Source organism: Epinephelus fuscoguttatus, linkage group LG24, assembly GCF_011397635.1.
Source record: "Epinephelus fuscoguttatus linkage group LG24, E.fuscoguttatus.final_Chr_v1".
Lineage (NCBI taxonomy): Eukaryota > Metazoa > Chordata > Actinopteri > Perciformes > Serranidae > Epinephelus > Epinephelus fuscoguttatus.
Window position 1 is genome coordinate 667,011 of NC_064775.1, and position 20,017 is coordinate 687,027.

A 20,017-nucleotide genomic window follows, 5' to 3' on the forward strand; every position below is an offset into this window, starting at 1 on the left:
CACACAGTGATTGAAAGATTCAGATTCTGGGATATTTTGCTCCATACATGTTTTTGGTTTTAAGATTTGGAGGGGAAAAAACATCAAATACACATAAGTTCAGATTTCTGTTCTAGAAATGTATACAGAGCACATTTAATTAGATAATACTGTATTTTAATTTTTTTAATTGGAAAAATAAAATGTTGGAAAAGCTGCAATTAAAAAATTTTCATGTATGTATTCAACTGGGGACATTTTATGGTGATTTTTGTTCCCTATTTTTAACTTGTTTAGAATTGTTGAAGAAAAGAAATAAATCTAGGGATTAAAAGGTAAAACTTTTAGGCTTAATTCTGACAATAACATAATTGATAAACTGATCTATAATCAATTAGAGTGTGGTTTAAGCTCATGGATCGATCATAGCACCCTATAAACAGGGTGCAGTTCCGGGTGTGGCCGTTGGGCGCTGTTCTGCTGAAGTGTCTCAGACTTCCGGGGATCGAGCAACAGCAGAAGAAGAATCAGACCGGAAACTAAACAGAGCGGTGGAGCAGCGCGCGGAGGAAGAACACTTCAGTCTGCGCGAAAGTAAACAACAGAACAACAACAAACAGCTACAGGTAAACAAACCTATCGATTATCGATTGTTCGGCATCGGTTGCCCGAACTAGCCAATCAGCTTCTCCGTAGCTCAGCTTTCTCAGCATGCTAACAGTTAGCCGGCTGCTAACGCTAACAGCAGCCGTAACGGAGGAGACACGTCACCGCCGGCAGCGTCACCATGGTTACCGGGAGCCCCGGTTCGACCCGGTGTTAAACCCGAGTTTAACGAACCGGGCTTTAAACACCGAGCTGGTAGCGCCGCGGCTAGTTAGCTTCACACAGTCAGCCAATCAGAGCGCGAGTTGGAGCGTCAGCCGGGCAGAGCGGGGTGAAAGCTGTGCTTTGATTGGACCACGTCACAGATACAAGTAAATGAATGATCTTTATTGTCATTATAGTCCGGTTTCGGTTAAATTAAAATAAGTAAATAAAATAATAATAAAACAGTTTAAAATATTAATAATGAAAAAACAGTTACAATAAAATTTTAAATAAAAAACTGAATACAGAAAACAGTTCTAAAAAAGAAGTTATAAAAACAGAATTTAAAATAAAATTAAATACAAAGTTAGTTAAAAAAAAATCAAAGCTGTTTAATTAATTTTACAAATGTTATAAATGATAAATAACTTCAATGCTGTGAATGAAAGAATAAACAAAACAGCACCTGTCTCCAGGCTCATGGAGTCTCCACCTGAAACTCTCACCTGGTTACCGTTGGTTACAGCATGGAGCGCTCTGATTGGATGGATAACTCACTGACCGCACTGCCTCCAGGTGAGACATCATTAACATAATTAATGTTGCTAAATATTGAAATTATAAATTATTAAAGATAGTAAATGTGTTTCAGATCTCCAGTCAGCAGCAGGATGTCAAACCCTTCAGATGAAGGTAAAAACAAACACACACTCTGATGGTTTAATGTTTTATACTTCATTAACTACACTCACTGTGCTGTGTGTGTGTGTGCGTGTGTGTGTGTCTGTCAGGTGACCAGAGAAAGGCGGAGTCTACCAGCAGGTGAGTCCACCTGTATGGGAAGTCCAGATTCATCCCCTCACCAAACTCTGTTCAGTTTTCTCTCAGTCTGAATGAATGCATGATTGACGGATATTTTCCCCCTCTCTCTGTCTGACAGGATGTGGGCGGAGTCTCAGCCGGGTCCGTCCAGGTGTCAGCCCAGCAGACAGGGTTACTGTGGATACTGCAGAGTCCTCTACAGCAACCTGGAACAGGTACACCTGAGCTGCAGTCGTGTGACCTGAGCTGTCCACTCAGAAGTTAAGACTTGTTAACAATGTCATGCGTCTCCTCTCTCAGCACCTGTCCAGTCTCAGACACCTGGATTCTGTCCGGGCGTCCTCCCGAGGCTCAAGTACCGTCTCCTCCGCCAGCAGCAGAACCAAACTGACCCTGCTGGAGCGCTTCCTACAAGACGTCCTGCAGCACCATCCGCACCGCTACAACGACCCCAGGTGACTAAAACAAACACACCCGCATCACTACAATGACCCCAGGTGACTGAAACAAACACACCTGCATCGCTACAACGACCCCAGGTGACTAAAACAAACACACCCGCATCGCTACAACGACCCCAGGTGACTAAAATAAACACACCTGCATCGCTACAACGACCCCAGGTGACTGAAACAAACACACCTGCATCGCTGCAACGACCCCAGGTGACTAAAACAAACACACCTGTCTCTGTGTATGTTTGATTTGTTCATGTTCATGTCTCCACCAGGCCGTCTCACGCCGACCTCCCGTCAGTCTCCGCCCCTCTGTTGCCGAGGGAGGAGCTTGATGATCTCTGTTTCTCTGACGATGACAGTCGATCGAAGGGCACCCGTGAGCAGCTGCCCAGCTCTGACGACGCCTCCTGCCAGCAGGCCAGTCAGAAGGAAGACAGGCTGTCTGCACCAATCAGAGAGCAGGAAGAAGGAGGAGCAGCTGCCACAGGGTACACACAGTCTTCGCACCTACAGACCCCGCCCCCACAGTCTCAGGCCCTGCCCTCTGTCCACAGGAAGGCTCACAGGAAGACAGACAGAAGGAAAACCAGCGACTCCTCCACCTCCTTACCGTCACACCGAGGTCCAGGTCCTGGTCAGCGACCTCCCACAGAGCTGAGGCCCTGCCCAGACCCTGGCCCCAGCCCAAGCCCCGCTCACCTACCCCCCTCACAGCTAAGGCCCTGCCCAGAACCCAGCCCCTGCCTAGGCTCAAGTCCAGACACAAGCCCAGGTCCCAGTCCAAACCCTGGTCCAGACACCGGCCCAAGTCCTGGTCCCCGGGCTCACACACAGGTGAGGCCCTGCCCAGAACCCAGTCCTTGTCTAGACTCCGGTCAAGGTCCCAGTCTCAGTCCCCAGCCCCCCACACAGCTGAGGCCCAGCCCACAACCTGGTCCCAGTCTGGGCCCCAGTCCTTACCCAAGCCCTGTTCCAGGTCCAGGCCCTGGCCCACGTCTTGGTCCCCGGCCCCACACACAGCTGATTCCATGCCCAGAACCTGGCCCTAGTCCATGTCCTGGTCCCAGTCCCTGGCTCCCCAAACATCTGAGGCCCTGCTCAGATTCTGGCCCAAGTGCAGGCCCTGGTCTAGGCCCTGGTCCCAGTCCACATCCTGGTCCTCGGCTCCCCACACAGTTGAGGCCCTGCCTAGAACCCAGCCCTAGTCAAGGTGCTGGTCCTGGTCCCCGGCCCGCCACGCAGCTGAGGCCCTGCCCAGATTCTGTCCCCAGTCCAGGCCCTGGTCAGGGTCCAGGCCCTGGACTGCGACCCCCCTCACAGCTGAGACCCTGGCTGAGCTGGCAGAAGGAGAGGAGGGAGGCTCTAAAAGAGGAGGCGTTCTCCTCGGACCACAGCGACTCTGTGGATCAGACCATCGAGGAGGTCCGTCAGTCCGTCAGTCTGTCACAGTCAGTCCTTTATCTTCAGCTGGTCCCCCAACCTTAATGGTACGTTTCTGTTTTTGTTGACCGTCAGGTGATCCAGAGATGTTGCCATGGCTTCAGTTCCACTCCCTGCCAGCAGGAGGAAACAGACAGCTTCCACTTCAGCCTCCCTGCTTCCATGGAAACGCAGAGTGACAACTGGGACTCACCTGCCCAGGTACCTGTGTTCTGGCTGGAGGAGGGTGGAGTTGGTGACACACCTCAGTCACAGATTAAGCCTCTACACTGGCAACAGTCGAGGCTGTAGACATTATTATTTTGGCTCGTCCGTTCGCACTGACCTTGTGAAAGTGGCATTTCAAGAACATTCAGATTTTGGCACAAACATCCTCCTCTTTACTCAGCGATGAATGGATTAGACTTTAGTGATCAAAGGTCAAGGTCACTGTGGTCTTACTATCATTTTCATGAATGCATTTTCTCAAGAAAGCCTTGAAGGAGTTTCCTCAAATTTGGCATAAACGTCCACATTGACTCAAGTATAAACTGTTTAGAACTTGGTGGTTCAAAGGTCAAGACCACTGTGACCTCATCCGTCCTATTATCATAAACGCAGAACTCATAAACATGGAATTTTTTCTAATTTGGCACAAATGTCCACTTGGAGTCAAGAATGAACTGATTAGACTTTGGTGGCAGGGTCACTGTGTGGAAGGTGGTAATTTTACCTTTCTCTTGGTTTCACAGCGAGGACAAACACTGAGCCAAGTGGAGGAGCAGGACCTGAGCCATCTGATGGACGTTCAGGTGGACCTGGAGGACCAGGTGTACTCCTACCAGCTTGAGTCCGCCCTTCACAGTGATCGGCGAGCAAGGGGTGGGGCCAGACAGGAGCAGGGCATCTGGACTCTACCGATTGAGGAGGTCCTACCGGCCCCGCGACACATCCCAGAATCCTTCAGGGGGAAGACCTGGACCCAGATTGAACAAGAGGACGAGGAGAAGGTGGACAAACTGGTGCGACAGTTCAGGCGGGGGAGATTCATCTGCTACTTTGACACCGAGTCTCTGGCCAGGTGTGACACAGACTCACCTGTACTGTCACTGGTAGAGTTGTTACTTTTAAAGTGACCCAACTTTTGTGTTTCTGCTGATGTCATCGCTGCCAGGTACGGGAGGAGGAGCCAAAACAAGAAGAGCTGTGATGAGACCAAGGAGGAGGAGCCAGACACTGATGTCCTGCCTCTGTTGGACCATGATGATGACTCAGCATACGTCAGGAGGAAGAGGAAGAGGCGGGCCTTCAGAGTGGCGTCCAGGTGTCAGGTGAGACCAGCGGACAGTTTTCAGTTTCTGTTGTGATATCATCATCCGTCATCGCCTGTCTTTGTTTCTTCAGGTGGTCAAAGTCAGTCACAGCACTCAGACAGTCCAATTGGTTGTTCCTGCTATCCGTCAACCAGCCGCAGAGGCCCCACCCACCAGCGTCCCTGTAGCCAATCAGGAAGCAGCAGAAAGGACTCCTGAGGTGTGGCGCTGCCTCCCTCCTTCGTACACGAACATCGTTACACCTCTGCAGCCTCGCACCTCTCTGGTCTATCTGCTCTGCTCCCCCTCAAGCCCCGCCCCCACCTACACACCTTCACCAGGCTCCACCCCTAAACGCTGCAGGAAGAAGAGGCGTCCGCTGGACCTGCAGGGGTTAAAGGTCAAATACAAACAACTCCCTGTGAGGTTCTACGACCCCAGCAGCAACCGCATCCTAAAAAACCTGCCCAAAGGCTTCCTGTGGCGACGGGGTTCCACCTCCAGCCCACCCCCGCCTTGTGTCCGTCAGCTGTTCAGGAGTCTGAGTCCGGATCTGAACGCTGACAGGCCACTGGGGGAGGGGGCCGCGGGGTCCTCCAGAGTCAAAGGTCAGAGGTCATCAGACTCACCCTACAGCCACGCCAGTTTCCTGCTGAGCACGCTCAGCAGGGACTCAGCACAAACTGACAAACAGGATGCAGCCGGGAGGCGGGGCAGGATTTCTCAAGACCCGCCCCCTCCACCTCCAAGCAGGTCAGAGCGGGGGAGGGGAGGGAAGAGGGACAGGACACGCCCCCCACCCTCCAAAAGAAGAACCAAGGCTGAGGCCACGCCCCCCCAGCCCAGGAGAGAAGGCCTGCGCCGGGCGGGACCCAGCAGGGGAGTCCCCAGCTCCACAGAACCGCCTCACCCCCCCTCACCCCGCCGGGGGAGGGCCCGGAGGGGGAGGGGCTGTGAGCGGGGACGAAGGTAGCAGGATACCTGTTCAGGTGTCAGCCTCGTTTGTAAACTACAGAACGATGCCTTTACTCGTCACTCAGAGGTCAGACGTCAGACGATCCACAAATGTGACTGTGGCTTTATAAACGAGGCTGCTGGACTTCAAACGGAGGTTTATTGATGTCGATATTAGAATAAAATCATCTGATCAATATCAAAGATCATTTTACATCTGTGTGCAGAAAAATACAAATGAACCTGTTTTTAAAACCTGATTCATAAGTTTTATTTTTTTATTTTATTTTTTCATGAAATCACAGAAAAGTAGAAATTATTTAAACATACAAAAAACCTGTGCACACAAATAGAAAATGAAACTAGAGTTTGATGAAATTATTTTATGATAATGTTGGCAGTTTGTGACACTAAACCTTTTCTTAAGGTGCTGTCCTTTGATCTTTTCTACCTTTACACTCGTCTTTATTTATATATCAACAATAAACAGCTTTTTGTAACAGGAATACGAAGTTGTCAGTGTGTGTCAGTTCTGACAGCGTCCACCAGGTGGTGTATCGAGTCTCCCACCTGGTCTGCAGCCTCTAGAAGCTCCACCCTGCTGCTCTCACCTGAAGACAGGAAATTTAAAAACATGAAAATTAAATAATTATTTAAACAAATAAATCAGTAAATCAGCTTTTTTTAGTTTGCAAGCTAGCTACAAGCTAGCTATGCTATATTGATCTGGTGTTGGTTACTTCGTAGCATTAGCTGGAAAAGTAATTTAATATGCTAGCCAACGGACATATCCACTCATAGTATTATGCTAGCCATATTGTTAGTGAACAAGCCAAGTTAGCCAGCTAGTTGTAATCAAGCTACACTGTATTGATCTGATGTTGGTCGTTTTATAACATTAACTGATTAAGTAATTTGACAAGCTAACCGAATAACATATCCACTAACTTAGTATTTTGCTAGGAATATTAGCAAATAAGGCAAGTTAGCTAGCTAACTTATTTAGCTACACCGTATGGATCTAGTGTTAGTTGCTTCATAATGTTAACTGAAAACGTAATTTGGCAAGCTAGCCTACTGACATAGTATTTTGGTAGCAATATTGTTACCAATCAAGCAAGCTATGGTTAGCCAGCTAGCTGTAACTGAGGTGTGCTGCAGTGACCTGATGTCGTTTGCTACTTAAAGTAATGTGAAAATGGCAAGCTAGCTAATTTACCAGCCAGATCAGCACCTGGAGTCTCATTTTTAAACACTGTTTATACATAAAACAGTTCCCACGCAAGAGTTGTGATCTATAAAAACAGACTTGATGGAAGAAACTTTGACTTTGACCCATTACAAATATTTTGGAGACAGTAAATTGGTGATGCAGACGGTGAGGTGGAAGCCTGATTGTCGAAAGTGTTGAATATTTTTTGACGTATGCCATTTTTGGTTTATGTCCTTTTTTTAGTATGGATCCTATGATGTTTTATAAATGAGACCCCTGATGTTAATCTCTCAGGACAGTATTTTGCTAGTATTAGCTAGCTAGGAATTTGTCCATGTTACAAACAAGTTAAACCACGTTAGAAATGTTTCACAGCGTTAGGATTTCTTTTCAGCATTGGGTGGCACTCAAATTGATGGATTTATGGTTTATCTTTAGCTAGCTAGCACACCCCATGGACTCTCTGCCACACTCTCCAGCGTTAGGTCACCATTTCTCTGGGAGGAGAGCGAGCAGTAGCTCCAACCTTAGCCGTTGTGGCCACTAAAATTCAGCCAGCCACAACCCCAGGATTCACAGCAGGGTCTAACGACTGTGTTACAGCAGCAACAAAACGTTTGCTGATCCGGTGGGGATTCAGTCCGAGATCAGAGCCCCAGCACTCTCGTCCTGCTCCCGCTGAATTCGAGTTGATACAGGGAGCTAAGTGAAGGTCCATCTCTGTGTGGATTCTGTGTTAAAGTGGTCGTTTGTGGACGTAAACAGACTCCATTTCTTAGTTAGCTAGTGTTGCACACTGTTAGCGTTGTAGCGGAGCCAAAGAGAAGAGAGACACACGGGAACATTACATCATCATTTAAATTCAACACTGACTCACCTGTCTGTCTCTGTCTCCATCTGTCTGTCTCCATCACAGTCTTCAGTCTCTCTACAGTCTCCTGCAGTAGCTCCTCTGGACTACACATCCCACAAGCCTCCTCTTCCTCTTCAGACAGACCGGTGTCCTCCTCCTGTGGCTCCGCCTCCTCCGCTCTGTCCTGTTGTACTAAAGGATGACAGAGAAACCAGCCACCTGCGCACTCCTCCTCTTCCTCACAGTTGGTGTCATGTGACAGAAGTGTGTCCTGGTGAATTGTGGGGGATGGAGTTTGTAGTTCTTCGCTCCACTCGTCTTCAGTCTTCAGCAGCACTTCATCTTCCTCTTCTGTGTTTATCTCTGTGTCAGAAGTTGGTGTAAAGTTTGCGCTCTCCGTGTTCTCCATGTTCTCCTGGTCAAGGCTCTGTGGTGGGTTGTCCGTGCGTTCCTGGGCCTCCATCTTGTTCAGAGCCTGAAGAAGGACCAACATCATGAAATCGTAGTGTTAAAATGTTGCCATGAGCAGAGCGGATCTGAAACAGGGGAGACTGAAGAGAAGTTTATTGTTGTACCTTTTCCAGCAGACGAGATGTTGTTTTCAGTTAGCTAGCTCGCTAACTTCCTGCGGTATGCGTGAACTGTAGCTAACATTGTTACAACACAAAGAAAAAGCACGTGTGCACTGACTGACAACAAAACTATTACGCTGACTCCATTAGCTCCGTTTCCCACCGGCCCCTTGTATTTTTGATTTTCAGGAGATGACCCTGAAAAGTTGGGCTAACTCTGCTCCTGCTCAGCAAGCCCTCAGCTAAAGAGTCTGATGGCTGCTGGGATAAACGACGTCCTGAACCCCTCAGTCCTGCACTGCAGTGACAGGAGATGGTGGCTGTGACTGCTTTTTTGTCCAGCCAAGATGTAGTGCAGGGGATGGTTAACACAGTCAAGTATGAATTGCACCTTGCTCCTCAGGAATCTCTCGGTCATAGTTTCCACCGAGTCCAGGCTCCTGCTCAGCACTGAGCCAGCTCTCCGGATGAGCTTATCCAGCCGTTTCCTGTTCCTGTCCATCAGGCTTCCTCCCCAGCAGACTACAGCATACAGCAGAGCACTCTCCACCACTTGACACTGACATATCAGAGTTGGTCGACCAGTCCAGCTTGTTGTCAAGGTGGACCCCCAGGTACCTGTATGACCCCACCACCTCAATGTCCACTCCCTCGATGCTGACCGGCAGGAGCGGAGTGGACTTTGACCTACGGAGGTCTATGACAATCTCCTTGGTCTTGGAGGTGTTCAGCAAGAGGTGGTTCATGCCACTCCAGTGAGTGAAGGTCCTCACCAGCTCCCTGTATTCGCCTTCCCCATCACTCTGGATACACGCCATGACAACAGTATCGTCCAAGTACTTCTGGACATGGCAGGACTCAAGAATAGTGCTGAAAGCCTGACGTGTACAGGGTGAATAGGAAGGGCACCAGTACTGTCCCCTGCGGAGCCCCAGTGCTGCTCAAGACTGTCTCAGACACACAGTTCTCCAGCCTGATGAACTGTGGTCGCCCCGTCAGGTAGTCTGAGACCCAGGAGGTGGGGCAGGAGTCTACCCCCATCCCCTCAAGTTTGTCCCGCAGAATGTGGGGTAGGATGGTGTTAAACGCACGGGAAAAATCAAAGATCGAAGAACATTAGTCTCACATAGCCACTAGACCCATCCAAGTGAGAATGAGCCCTGTGCAGCATGTAGAGAACTGCATCCTCCACTTCGATGCGCTCCCGGTAGGCAAACTGGAGAGGGTCTTGGACGTGTTCCACTTGAGGCCTCAGGTGTCGGAGGATCAGCCTCTCCAGTGTCTTCATGGCCCCAAGCTAACAGCTGCTGTAGCCCATGCTAACAGCTCCTTTACCTCCAGGCTAACAGCTCCTTTACCTCCATGCTAACAGCTCCTTTACCTCCAGGCTAACAGCTCCTTTACCTCCAGGCTAACAACTCCTTTACCTCCATGCTAACAGCTCCTTTACCTCCAGGCTAACAACTCCTTTACCTCCAGGCTAACAGCTCCTTTACCTCCAGGCTAACAACTCCTTTACCTCCAGGCTAACAGCTCCTTTACCTCCAGGCTAACAGATCCATGCTGTTAATTGTGTGTATTTACCTGTGTGAGCGTGCTCTGCAGACGGAGGTTGTGTTCTCTCAGCGTTTCCATGGTAACCTCCATCTCGGAGCACCTGTCCTCCAGGATGCTCTGCTCTGATTGGACGGTGAGCCTCCACGCCTGCAGCTGCTGCTCCATCAGCCTGAAGAACAGGAAGAAGAAGAAGATGAAGTGACTGCAGACCAGTCTGAGATGGTTTCATACTGGTGTCTTACCATTTGTCTCTCTGCAGGTTTCTGACCTCAGTGAGCAGAGCAGACGCCTTCAGCTGGTCGTCAACAACAACATCAACAACAACACGTTATTATTATCATTATAAAACCAACAGTCTAACATCAGCCCACACTGAGGTAGTCACCTCCTGAGTCGGCGTCTCCTCGTCAGTCTGCAGAGCTTTGGATGAAAACGAGCAGGTAGGAGGTCGCACCTGACCGTGACTGACGGCTGAGGCAGCCAGTCGTGTTGAGGCATCAGAGGGGAGCGGAGCACTGAGAAACAAAAACTCTAATTACTTAAAAACAATCTTTAACAAGTGTTGATGTCTGACCCCCACCTGCCTCACCTGTCCTGAGTCTGACCTGGCTCCGCCCACATCAGGACCCTCCTCCTGTCGACCTCTCTCTGAGTGTATTGCCGTGGCAACAGGGCGTGTCGAGCGCTGTGCACTAACGAGGAAAAAGACTCCTTCCAGGTGGGCTGACGGACAAACTCAAGATTAACAACTAGATCTCGGAGAACCTCTCTGTGCCTGTGTGATGTCACCTGTGTGATGTCATCTGTATGATGTCACCTGTGTGTTCATACCTGTGTGCAGAACTCAAGCACTGGGTGGTAAGTCTTGTGTTTCCTCGTTTGTCTGTCCGTCAGGAAGCAGCTCTGACACAGGTGGACGTTCACACACTTCATGCAGCGATACCTGAACACACACACACCTGATATATGACATCACTGGTTTAACGGAATTACTTTGTGACTTTCTGATTGGACGCTGTCGGCTTACCTGAGTCCCGTGATGGGCAGGGTCTTGCAGGTGTGGCAGCGGACAGTGTGACTGACGCTCTGACTGACGGACAGGCGATACAGAGTGGGTAACCATAGCAACAGGCGTGGCTCACTTTGCAGCCACGCCAACATGTGTTCTTCAGTGGCCTTTGGGGTCAGCACCTGTAGGCACGCGCAGGTGGTCAGTGTGTCGCCACGACGTCCACCCATCACCTGCAGCCAATCTGTGTACTCACCCCGTTAAAACACGACCTCACTGCCGCCTCCACTTCACCAAACACTCCCTCCTCCTGCACCGCCGCAGGGACCTGACCACACAGGTGTTAGTGAGACAGAGGAGGAGAGGGGCATGCTGGGAAATGTAGTGTGTACAGTGTTTACCTGGCTGAGGTCCTGCAGCACAGACCTGACTCCAGACCTGCTGACGGATCCTGAACCGTCCCCGGCAACACGGACCACAGCTGCACACACACAACCACACGCTCTTATTCTGAAGGAAACACAGTTCCTAACTACAGTGACCATGACCTGTGTGTTTTATTTTGAAGGAGACAGCCTCACCTCTGTATTTTCCCAACAGAGTTTCAGCTGACAGAGCGATGAGAGACGTTTGAAGAGACACCGCTGATATGAAACCAGACTGAGTCCTGAAACACAAACACATGTTTACTCTTATAAACATATAAACAAACAGAAATAAACATATGACATTAAATAATAAACATAAACACAAGTTTAGGTGTGCGTGTAAAACTCTGACCGGTCGTTGAGTTTGAACAACAGACTGCACGTCTCCTCTGGAGCCGCCACTGTCACATGACCCGGAACGTCCTGTGACACACTGTGGAACATCCTGTCCAGAGTCTGGGTCACTTCCTGCCGGTTCAGCTCCACTTCCTGCTGTGAGTGGAGGGCTGCCGTGATGTGTCGAACGGTCACCACGTCCACTGGAAACATATTAACATAAACAATAAACACACAATCAAACATAAAGAAACACAAAGAAACAAGAACAAGAAATAAACAAACCATAAACAAAAAAACAAACACAAACAAGCAACATAAACACAAATAACACGTAAACAAACATTAACAAACCCATAAATAAACACCTAAACAACAAATAAAACAAACACAGAAACATGAACAAATAAACACACAAACAAGTAAACAAACATATACACACAAACAACACTGAGAAATAAAAACATAAAAAAAATGTAAAAAACAAACATAAAGAAACATCAACAAATTAATAAACACATATATCAACAAACACACAAATAAACACATAAATAAACACAAACACAAAGAAACAACATCAACAAATAAACACATAAACAAACGCATAAACATAAAGACACAGACGAAACAATGAACAAATATAAACACACAAACACATTAAATAAACAAACAAACAAACACATGATGTGTCGAACAGGCACCACCAAACTGGAAACATGTAAACAAACAGGTAAACAAAGTAGTTTGTGTAGAATAACACCACAAATAACTGACGGTGACAGAGTCTCTGCAGAGACAGGAGCTTCATGGCCACTCTGTAGATGGACGGGCGGATTTCATTCAGTCCCTCTGAAACAAATAAACATCAAGTAAAACATAAAGTAAACAACAGACCCACAACAAAAACAACAACAGGATTTCAGACAGATACAGAAAGACAAACACAGGAGAAGAATAGTTTACCGATGCTGTCCAGATCCATGACGAGTTTCAATCTGAAATCACAAGGTAACGCCAGGACAAATAATGACATCATCATTAATCAATAATCAGTCAATAAACAAATAAATAAATGTGTGTTTGTGTTGTTGTTGTGAGACTTTGAACTCACCCTCAGCCTGTCGGAGTTTCCTCTGTCAGAGACACAAAGTCAAGCTGCTGAATTATGAACGAAGGCTTCAGGCTTCTCACCTGTCAGCACCGCTCACCTGCTGTCTGTGGACCAATCAGCTGCCGGCACAGTTTCGACATCACCGGCTGAACTCGGCTTTCCTCTGAGAGCAGCTTGATCACCTCTGCCCTCACTTTAAATGTCGTGAAATTAAAATTAAACCTCCAGTCATTAAAGAAAAAAAGAGACAGTGTGGAGCTTTCAATAATAATAACAATAATAATAATATTTCCAACATGTGGAGGCTGTTAGCAAGAGACATTAATAAAGATCACAGTATCAAATAAAGATAAGTAGAGTCACTACTTCACTGCATGACGTCAGCAAGCTGAAGAAATATTTACATTAACATTTCACTGGGAACAAAAAGACGACCTCAAGGAAACAGTTTAGATGAATCATATGTTGAGCCCTGAAAATGTTGTTAGTATTAAATATTCACAATGAAACAAGTTAAATATGTTATTATTGTCTGACTGACCTTTGACCTCTGTGACCTCAGACAACTGATGCTGTTTCCATGTTTATTCTACAAAACATATTTAACACATTATTTTGTTTTGTGTTCCAGTATTTACGTTGTTTAAACCCAGAAACGTTTATGCAAATATACACAAAACAACCTCAAAGGTACACTGTAGGACCACAGAGACATAAGCCGTCAACAAGAGACACAAAACAACCACAAAGAGACATAAAAAAAAAACTCAAAGAGACGGAAAAAAACCTTTAAAAAGACGGAAAACAACCACAAAGAGACAGAAAACAACCACAAAGAGATGGAAAACAACCACAAAGAGACAGAAAACAACCACAAAGAGACATAAAAAAAACCTCAAAGAGACGGAAAACAACCACAAAGAGACAGAAAACAACCACAAAGAGACATAAAAAAAACCTCAAAGAGACGGAAAAAAACCTATAAAAAGACGGAAAACAACCACAAAGAGACATAAAAAAAACCTCAAAGAGACGGAAAAAAACCTTTAAAAAGACGGAAAACAACCACAAAGAGACAGAAAACAACCACAAAGAGATGGAAAACAACCACAAAGAGACAGAAAACAACCTCAAAGAGACGGAAAAAAACCTTTAAAGAGACGGAAAACAACCACAAAGAGACAGAAAACAACCTCGAAGAGACAGAAAACAACATCAAAGAGACGGAAAACAACCACAAAGACACACAGAACAACCACAAAGAGACAGAAAACAACCTCAAAGAGACAGAAAACAACCTCAAAGAGACGGAAAACAACCACAAAGACACACAGAACAACCACAAAGAGACACAAAACAACCTCAAAGAGATGGAAAACAACCACAAAGAGACACAAAACAACCTCAAAGAGACAGAAAACAACCTCAAAGAGACACAAAACAACCACAAAGAGACAGAAAACAACCTCGAAGAGACACAAAACAACCACAAAGACACAAAATAAAGATAAATGTTGGCAGTCACTAAATGACTTCACTGTATGAAGTAAACCAGCTTTGAAATTTTACATTTCACTGGTTGAAGAAAAAGACGTGGACTCAAGGTCTGATATGAATGAATATTTAATGAGGGTGGTCTGATGATGATGATGATGATGATGATTTCACTGGTTAAAGAAAAATAGGACATCATGGAAACAGCTTAAATAAGAATATTTAAATATTCATGTTGAAGCACGTTAAAGTTTAAATATATGTCATTATTAAGTGAGTGACCTTTGACCTCTGTGACCTCAGACAGCTGATGTTTGTTTCCATATTGAATCCATGATGATTTGGTTTCATGTATTTTCTGTGTGTGAGATGAAGATGGTGTGTGAAGGAAGTGGAGTGAGCGGCGACTTGAAATGAATAGTTAATGAGCGTGGTGTGATGACGGCGTTTGAATGCAGCCGCTGTGTTTGGAGCTGCCGTCTGTGTCTTGTGTCTCCTCTGCTCTTTGTTTCTCTGCAGACTGAGGCCGATTGTTTGTGTGTGAGCGCTCTTTGTCTCTGGGTCGTTCCAGGACAAAACACTGACGCTTTATTCTGCTGCACTGAGATAAATGCTCCAACACAGCGCCTCTCATCCACCACCATCATCACATCATCGCATCATCAGCGAGGTGAGGCCACGCTCCCACTCTCAGTAAACACTGAGTGTCATCAGGCCTGCAGGTCGTACACCACAGCGTTGGACACGTTAGCATGTCGACCTGATGGTGGCGCTGAATATAAAGTCAGTGCAGTTACTGAAGGTCAGTGTGAGGGAACACGAATATCGACGCACGGCTCATCACAGCCCATCCAGGAAGAGTTCAGACATTCAGTCAAAGCTACAGAGCGAAAGGTTCCAGACTCAGACACACAGAGACGCTAGAGGACGCACACGACTGCAACAAGACTCAAAACAACCACAAAGAACGAGAAACAACTACAAAAGAAAACAAAAAAACGCAGAGACAACGTGATGCGAACAACCACCAAAGTAAACAAGACCACAGATGACGACCAAGAGACACAAAACAACCACAGCATGAATACACACACACATGTAAAGTGATGACAAATATGGATTTAATAAAGCCGTGGAGGGCGGGAGTGGATGAACCCGGTTAAAGAGTACCCGCCCAGACGGGACGCTCTAAAACTAAAGCGAGCGCACCTGCAAGGAGGCAGGGATCATTTCATTGGTCAACCATAAACCTGGTGTTCTATTGGTTGGGGGATTTTGACAGGGTTGTTACACAAAAAAATTCAAGCGACAACATGGTATCTGAATGCGAGCAGAGGCTATTTGAGTGCGAGGACAGGGTTTGAGGGACAATATTATAAAATCTGAACGTGAAATCAATAAATAATGCTCTCTAACTGATTTACCACAAGCAACCCCCCAAAAGAAACTAAACAAACACAGAGACACAAAACAACCACAAACAGACACAAAACGACTAGAAAGAGACGCAAAACGACCACAAATTGAGTACAAAGAGATGCTAATGACTACAAAGAGACACAAAACTACAGACACAAATGGCTACAAAGAGACACAAAATGACCACAGAGATGCAAACAACTGCAAACAGATGCAAAACTACAGACACAAAATGACTACAAAGAGATGCAAACAACTGCAAACAGATGCAAAACTACAGACACAAAATGACTACAAAGAGATGCAAACAACTGCAAACAGACGCAAAACTACAGACACAAAACGGCTACAAAGAGACACAAAACAACTACAAAGAGGCACAAACACCAACTAAAGTAAACAAACAACCACAGAGACATAAATCAGGACTGAACTGAGCAGAGGACTCAGAGGGGTCCAGATTCACAGTGTTTCACAGTTTTTCATGGTGTTTTATTTCCTCTCAAATTAAAAATGACAACAATCGAATAAAAACAGAAAACAATGACACTTATTGAGACCCACAGGCTCCTCCCAGGGGGCGTGGCCTTCCCTCTCCACTCAGCTGTCAGTCAAAGTCGGAGCCACCACTCGCTGTCTCCTCTCCTCAACAACAAACAACAAAAGTACTGCTGAAGTGCAGTATCACTGCTCCTGCTGCTGCTGCTGCTGCTGGGTGAGTACACACTGTACACACTGTACACACTCTGCTGCTCACACTCTGGTCTGTCAGCGAAACATTTGTTCACTGGTTTTGTCTCCACATGAATTAATGTGCTGGGTTGGACTCTGGGAGTCCAGGTGAGTGTGCGAGCCGTGCCGAGGTGAAGATGAAGCGCTCCCTGGGGATCTGTCTGGTGATCTGCTCCGCTCTGATCGGACTGGGTACGTTTGATTCTCTGGATTTAACCGTGACAGTTTGCTCTGGAGCTGGTTTCATCTCATCGATCCAGAACAACATGAATTAAGAAATTAAATAATTTGTAGTTTTCATTTTAATCTTGATCTTTGATTTTAAAACTCGCTGGCTAAATAATTAAAGGTCGCAGTTTGTGTTTATAAAAGATCAAAGATAAACTGGTGGAGCTCTGTTTACTGGTGGCTGAAGTATGGTATCATCGGACCATCAGGTCCCACACACGGCCAAGGTTCACGACCCTGCTGACGTGTTGTGTGTTTCAGGATCGGCCATCCGGTGTTACAGCTGTAAGGACTACACAGCCAGCTGCACCAAACAACGAGAGTGTAGCTATGACGACGCCTGTCTCACACTCACCGAGAGAGGTACCTGCACACCTGCACCACGACCACCAGAACACAGAACGCTGTGTCTCAATAAATCAATAAGTAGATAATGGACGCAGACACTGTGACGTCACGCATTAGTCTGTTGACTCCTATTTTGAAGCTGAGTTCAGCATTTTGGGCGTCACGATCTTGGATTTTTGGAGCCATAAGTGACCATATTTGGAAGAGAGGGTGGCGATTATGCTAGCTTGGTTAGCATGGCTCATTTACAGCTATGGTTAACTTTGATCATGCTAATGCTAACTTTAGCTCCTGAAGAATAGACTGTGAAAACAAAATGTAGTTACAGAACAACTGAACATCCAACTCTGCATGACTTTTTAGGGGACCAAAACAATGAGGTGAATGATATAAAAGTTCAGCCCCCGTACAGTTCTCATGCAAAAAACCAAAAACAAAGAGACAAGAAACATACTGAAAGAGACGCAAAACGACTGGATTCCAAATGACCCAGAACATTTCAGAAATGATAACAAAGATGCGAAATGACTGCAAAGAAAAACAAAACGACCACAGCGACATCACACTTTGGTTTCTTATTTTGAAGCAGAGTTTGACATTTCGGCATCACCGTCTCGGATGTTTGAAACCAGAAGTGACCATATTTGGAAGAGAGGGTGGCAGTAACGCCAATGCTAGCTGCTAGCTTGGTTAACATGGTTAGCATAGTTCATTTACGGCTATGGTTAACTTTGCAAACGCTAATGCTAATTAGCATTAGCAAACAGTAAAAAACAGACTTAAAACAGTGACAACAAAACGTACTTACAGGAAAACATCAGTCCATCAAACCTGAAACAGTCTGAGCTTCAGGGTTCTACTGATGTTCTACTGTCTCTATTGTTCTGCAGGTGGAATGACTTACCGTCAGTGTCTGAAGTATTCAGACTGTGAGTACGGCCGACTGTCCCAAATGTTCCCCCAGGTGACTCTACTTTATTCTACTTTAAATTATGGTATTCTACTTCATGTTATTCTACCGTACTTTATTCTACGCTACAATACTTTACTTTATTCTACTTTTTTTTTTATTCTTCCGTACTTTATTCCACTTTACCTAATGCTACTTTATTCTACTGTACACTACTTTACTCTTCTTTATTCTACTTTACCTAATGCCTCTTTACTTAATTCTACTGCACTTTATTCTACTTTACTTCACTGCACTTAATTCTACTTTATTTCATTCTACCCCAATTTATTCTACTTTACCTAATGCCACTTTACTTTCTTCTACTCTACTGTACTTTATTCCAGTTTTACACCATTCTACTTTACCACAACTCTATTCTACTTTATTTAATTCTATTCTACTGTACTTTATTCTACTTCACATCATTCTGCTATTCTACTTTACCGAAGGCCACTTTAATTTATGTTACTTTACTTTATTATACTCTATTCTACTATAGCCTCTTCAACTCTACATTATTCTATTGACTTTATTCCACTCTACTTTATTCTACTGTATTGATCAGCACCTTTAACTCCTGTTTCCAAAGAAATAAACTTTACTTCTTAGAGAAGACGAGTGTTTGACTCACATGAAGTGTCCTGGTCCTGGACTCAGGTGTCCTTGGACTCAGGTGTTCTTGGACTCAGGTGTTCTTGGAGAGATATCTGGAGGTGATAACATGTTGACGAGTCATTCCACCTGATCACTGATCAATAACCGTATCAATCTTTTCCAGGTCTCCAGTTTCACCTTCAAGTGCTGCAGCTCAGATCTGTGTAACTCCGCCCCCTCCTCTGCATCGATGTCTGTGATTGGTCTTCTGGCCTCAGCGGCAGTCATGTGGTGGTGCGTCCACTGAAGAGCCGCCGTGTGGCCGAAACATGTAACAACAGCTTCTCTAACAATCGATCAAAGATCAATACATCCAGTCACTTAATCAATACACCCAGTCATCTGATCAATATCTATCTGTAAAGACAGATTCAGGTGCTGATCGATCGATCATTAGAAGCTTTAACTGATCATTTATACACTGTAAAGAATCTATTGATCAGGTTAATTTGATCGATCAATAAGACGTTTCCATGGTAACACAGCTGTTGACAGGAAGCTGCCCCTCTAACCACAGACCTTTTCAAAATAAAGTGTAACTGAAAACGATCTGAAGCTGCTTCATTAACTGTCAGTTTAATCAATAAACAGTGACGAACCCTACGACTCTGTCTCATTCATTGATTTTTGATTGGCTGGAAGTGGACACAGTCCCGTTTCTGGGGGGTTTCCGACATGTTCTCCCCGTGTCAGCGTGGGTTTCCTCCAGGTCTTAAAGGTCTTTGAGAGTGTAGAATACAATCAACTGAGTAGTAGACAAAGTGAATGTTCTTACTCCATCACAGTATGACTTTAGGAAAAACTGTACGGCAGTTACTGATCTTGTTGAAAACATTAATGACGCCATTGGAAAAAGGTGAATGTGGCATTTGAGGTGTATCTTTAGATCTATTGACACGATTGATTTTGAGATTCTTTCAAACACATTACATCACCGTGGTGTCAGAGGCGCTGCACTTAGCTGGATCAAAAGTCATATGTATGGGAGACAACAATATGTTCACATTAATGGTCAAAAAATCTCTATGTAAATCCATCAGATATGGGGTCCCCCAGGGCTCTATTTTGGGGCCACTCCTCTTTATCCTATATATTAATGATTTTGTAAATTCTTCATCTGTTCTACATAAAGTATTGTTTGCAGATGGTACAAGCCTGTTTTTGTCACATAAGAGTCCACTTGAATGACAAGATATCCTGAACAGGGAGTTAGTGAAAGAGGACACACGGTTTACATGCAACAAATAATCCCTAAATAATAAAAGTCAGTCATGTTCGTTGCTTTTGTGCATCTGTTTGTTGTTTGTGTGTGTGGGCCCCCTCTTGTAAGCCTTGTTTAGCTTTCCTGGGGTGACC

General features: G+C 45.6%; 3 protein-coding genes across 5 annotated transcripts; 2 read left to right on the forward strand and 1 right to left on the reverse strand.

Moving 5' to 3' along the window:
* Positions 1–257: 257 nt before the first annotated feature.
* On the forward strand, positions 258–6,015 carry zdbf2 (zinc finger, DBF-type containing 2). The gene is made up of 11 exons (XM_049569754.1): positions 258–605; positions 1,266–1,365; positions 1,442–1,482; positions 1,581–1,611; positions 1,730–1,826; positions 1,912–2,066; positions 2,342–3,491; positions 3,585–3,710; positions 4,241–4,569; positions 4,663–4,819; positions 4,893–6,015. Exons 3-11 carry the CDS (start codon positions 1,461–1,463, stop codon positions 5,772–5,774), a joined length of 2,949 nt encoding a protein of 982 aa, XP_049425711.1. The 5' UTR covers positions 258–605; positions 1,266–1,365; positions 1,442–1,460; the 3' UTR covers positions 5,775–6,015.
* A 216-nt stretch (positions 6,016–6,231) lies between these two features.
* Positions 6,232–18,775, reverse strand: dytn (dystrotelin). Of its 2 annotated transcripts, XM_049569755.1 has the most exons (17): positions 13,793–16,175; positions 12,932–13,600; positions 12,835–12,878; positions 12,687–12,718; positions 12,498–12,572; positions 11,740–11,926; positions 11,541–11,626; positions 11,361–11,440; positions 11,216–11,287; positions 10,978–11,141; positions 10,782–10,893; positions 10,540–10,673; positions 10,336–10,465; positions 10,193–10,245; positions 9,978–10,119; positions 7,846–8,296; positions 6,232–6,366 (listed from the first exon to the last, which is right to left on the reverse strand). In XM_049569755.1, exons 4-17 carry the CDS (start codon positions 12,703–12,705, stop codon positions 6,272–6,274), a joined length of 1,800 nt encoding a protein of 599 aa, XP_049425712.1. In that variant the 5' UTR covers positions 12,706–12,718; positions 12,835–12,878; positions 12,932–13,600; positions 13,793–16,175; the 3' UTR covers positions 6,232–6,271. The 2 variants fall into 2 exon arrangements, with proteins under 2 accessions (XP_049425712.1, XP_049425713.1); XM_049569756.1 differs by lacking the exon at positions 13,793–16,175 and adding an exon at positions 18,639–18,775 and having other exon boundaries at positions 12,835–13,027.
* LOC125884673 (CD59 glycoprotein-like) lies at positions 16,327–19,264 on the forward strand. Of its 2 annotated transcripts, none has more exons than XM_049569757.1 (5): positions 16,327–16,462; positions 16,588–16,671; positions 16,969–17,070; positions 17,946–18,019; positions 18,786–19,264. In XM_049569757.1, the coding sequence occupies exons 2-5, from the start codon at positions 16,617–16,619 to the stop codon at positions 18,906–18,908; spliced, it is 354 nt and encodes a 117-aa protein (XP_049425714.1). In that variant the 5' UTR covers positions 16,327–16,462; positions 16,588–16,616; the 3' UTR covers positions 18,909–19,264. The 2 variants fall into 2 exon arrangements, with proteins under 2 accessions (XP_049425714.1, XP_049425715.1); XM_049569758.1 differs by having other exon boundaries at positions 16,393–16,458; positions 16,587–16,671.
* The last annotated feature ends 753 nt before the right edge of the window (positions 19,265–20,017 follow it).

Coding starts and splice junctions, on each gene's coding strand:
- LOC125884673 (XM_049569757.1), top strand. CDS start 16,617: ATGAAGCGCTCCCTGGGGATCTGTCTGGTGATCTGCTCCGCTCTGATC. Junction 16,672..16,968: donor CTCCGCTCTGATCGGACTGG/GTACGTTTGATT, acceptor TGTGTGTTTCAG/GATCGGCCATCCGGTGTTAC. Junction 18,020..18,785: donor TGTCCCAAATGTTCCCCCAG/GTGACTCTACTT, acceptor AATCTTTTCCAG/GTCTCCAGTTTCACCTTCAA.
- dytn (XM_049569756.1), bottom strand. Junction 10,466..10,539: donor CCAGGTCAGACTCAGGACAG/GTGAGGCAGGTG, acceptor TTTGTTTCTCAG/TGCTCCGCTCCCCTCTGATG. Junction 8,297..9,977: donor TGCAGAGCACGCTCACACAG/GTAAATACACAC, acceptor GTCCTTCTTCAG/GCTCTGAACAAGATGGAGGC.
- zdbf2 (XM_049569754.1), top strand. CDS start 1,461: ATGTCAAACCCTTCAGATGAAG. Junction 2,067..2,341: donor CACCGCTACAACGACCCCAG/GTGACTAAAACA, acceptor TGTCTCCACCAG/GCCGTCTCACGCCGACCTCC. Junction 4,570..4,662: donor GACACCGAGTCTCTGGCCAG/GTGTGACACAGA, acceptor CATCGCTGCCAG/GTACGGGAGGAGGAGCCAAA.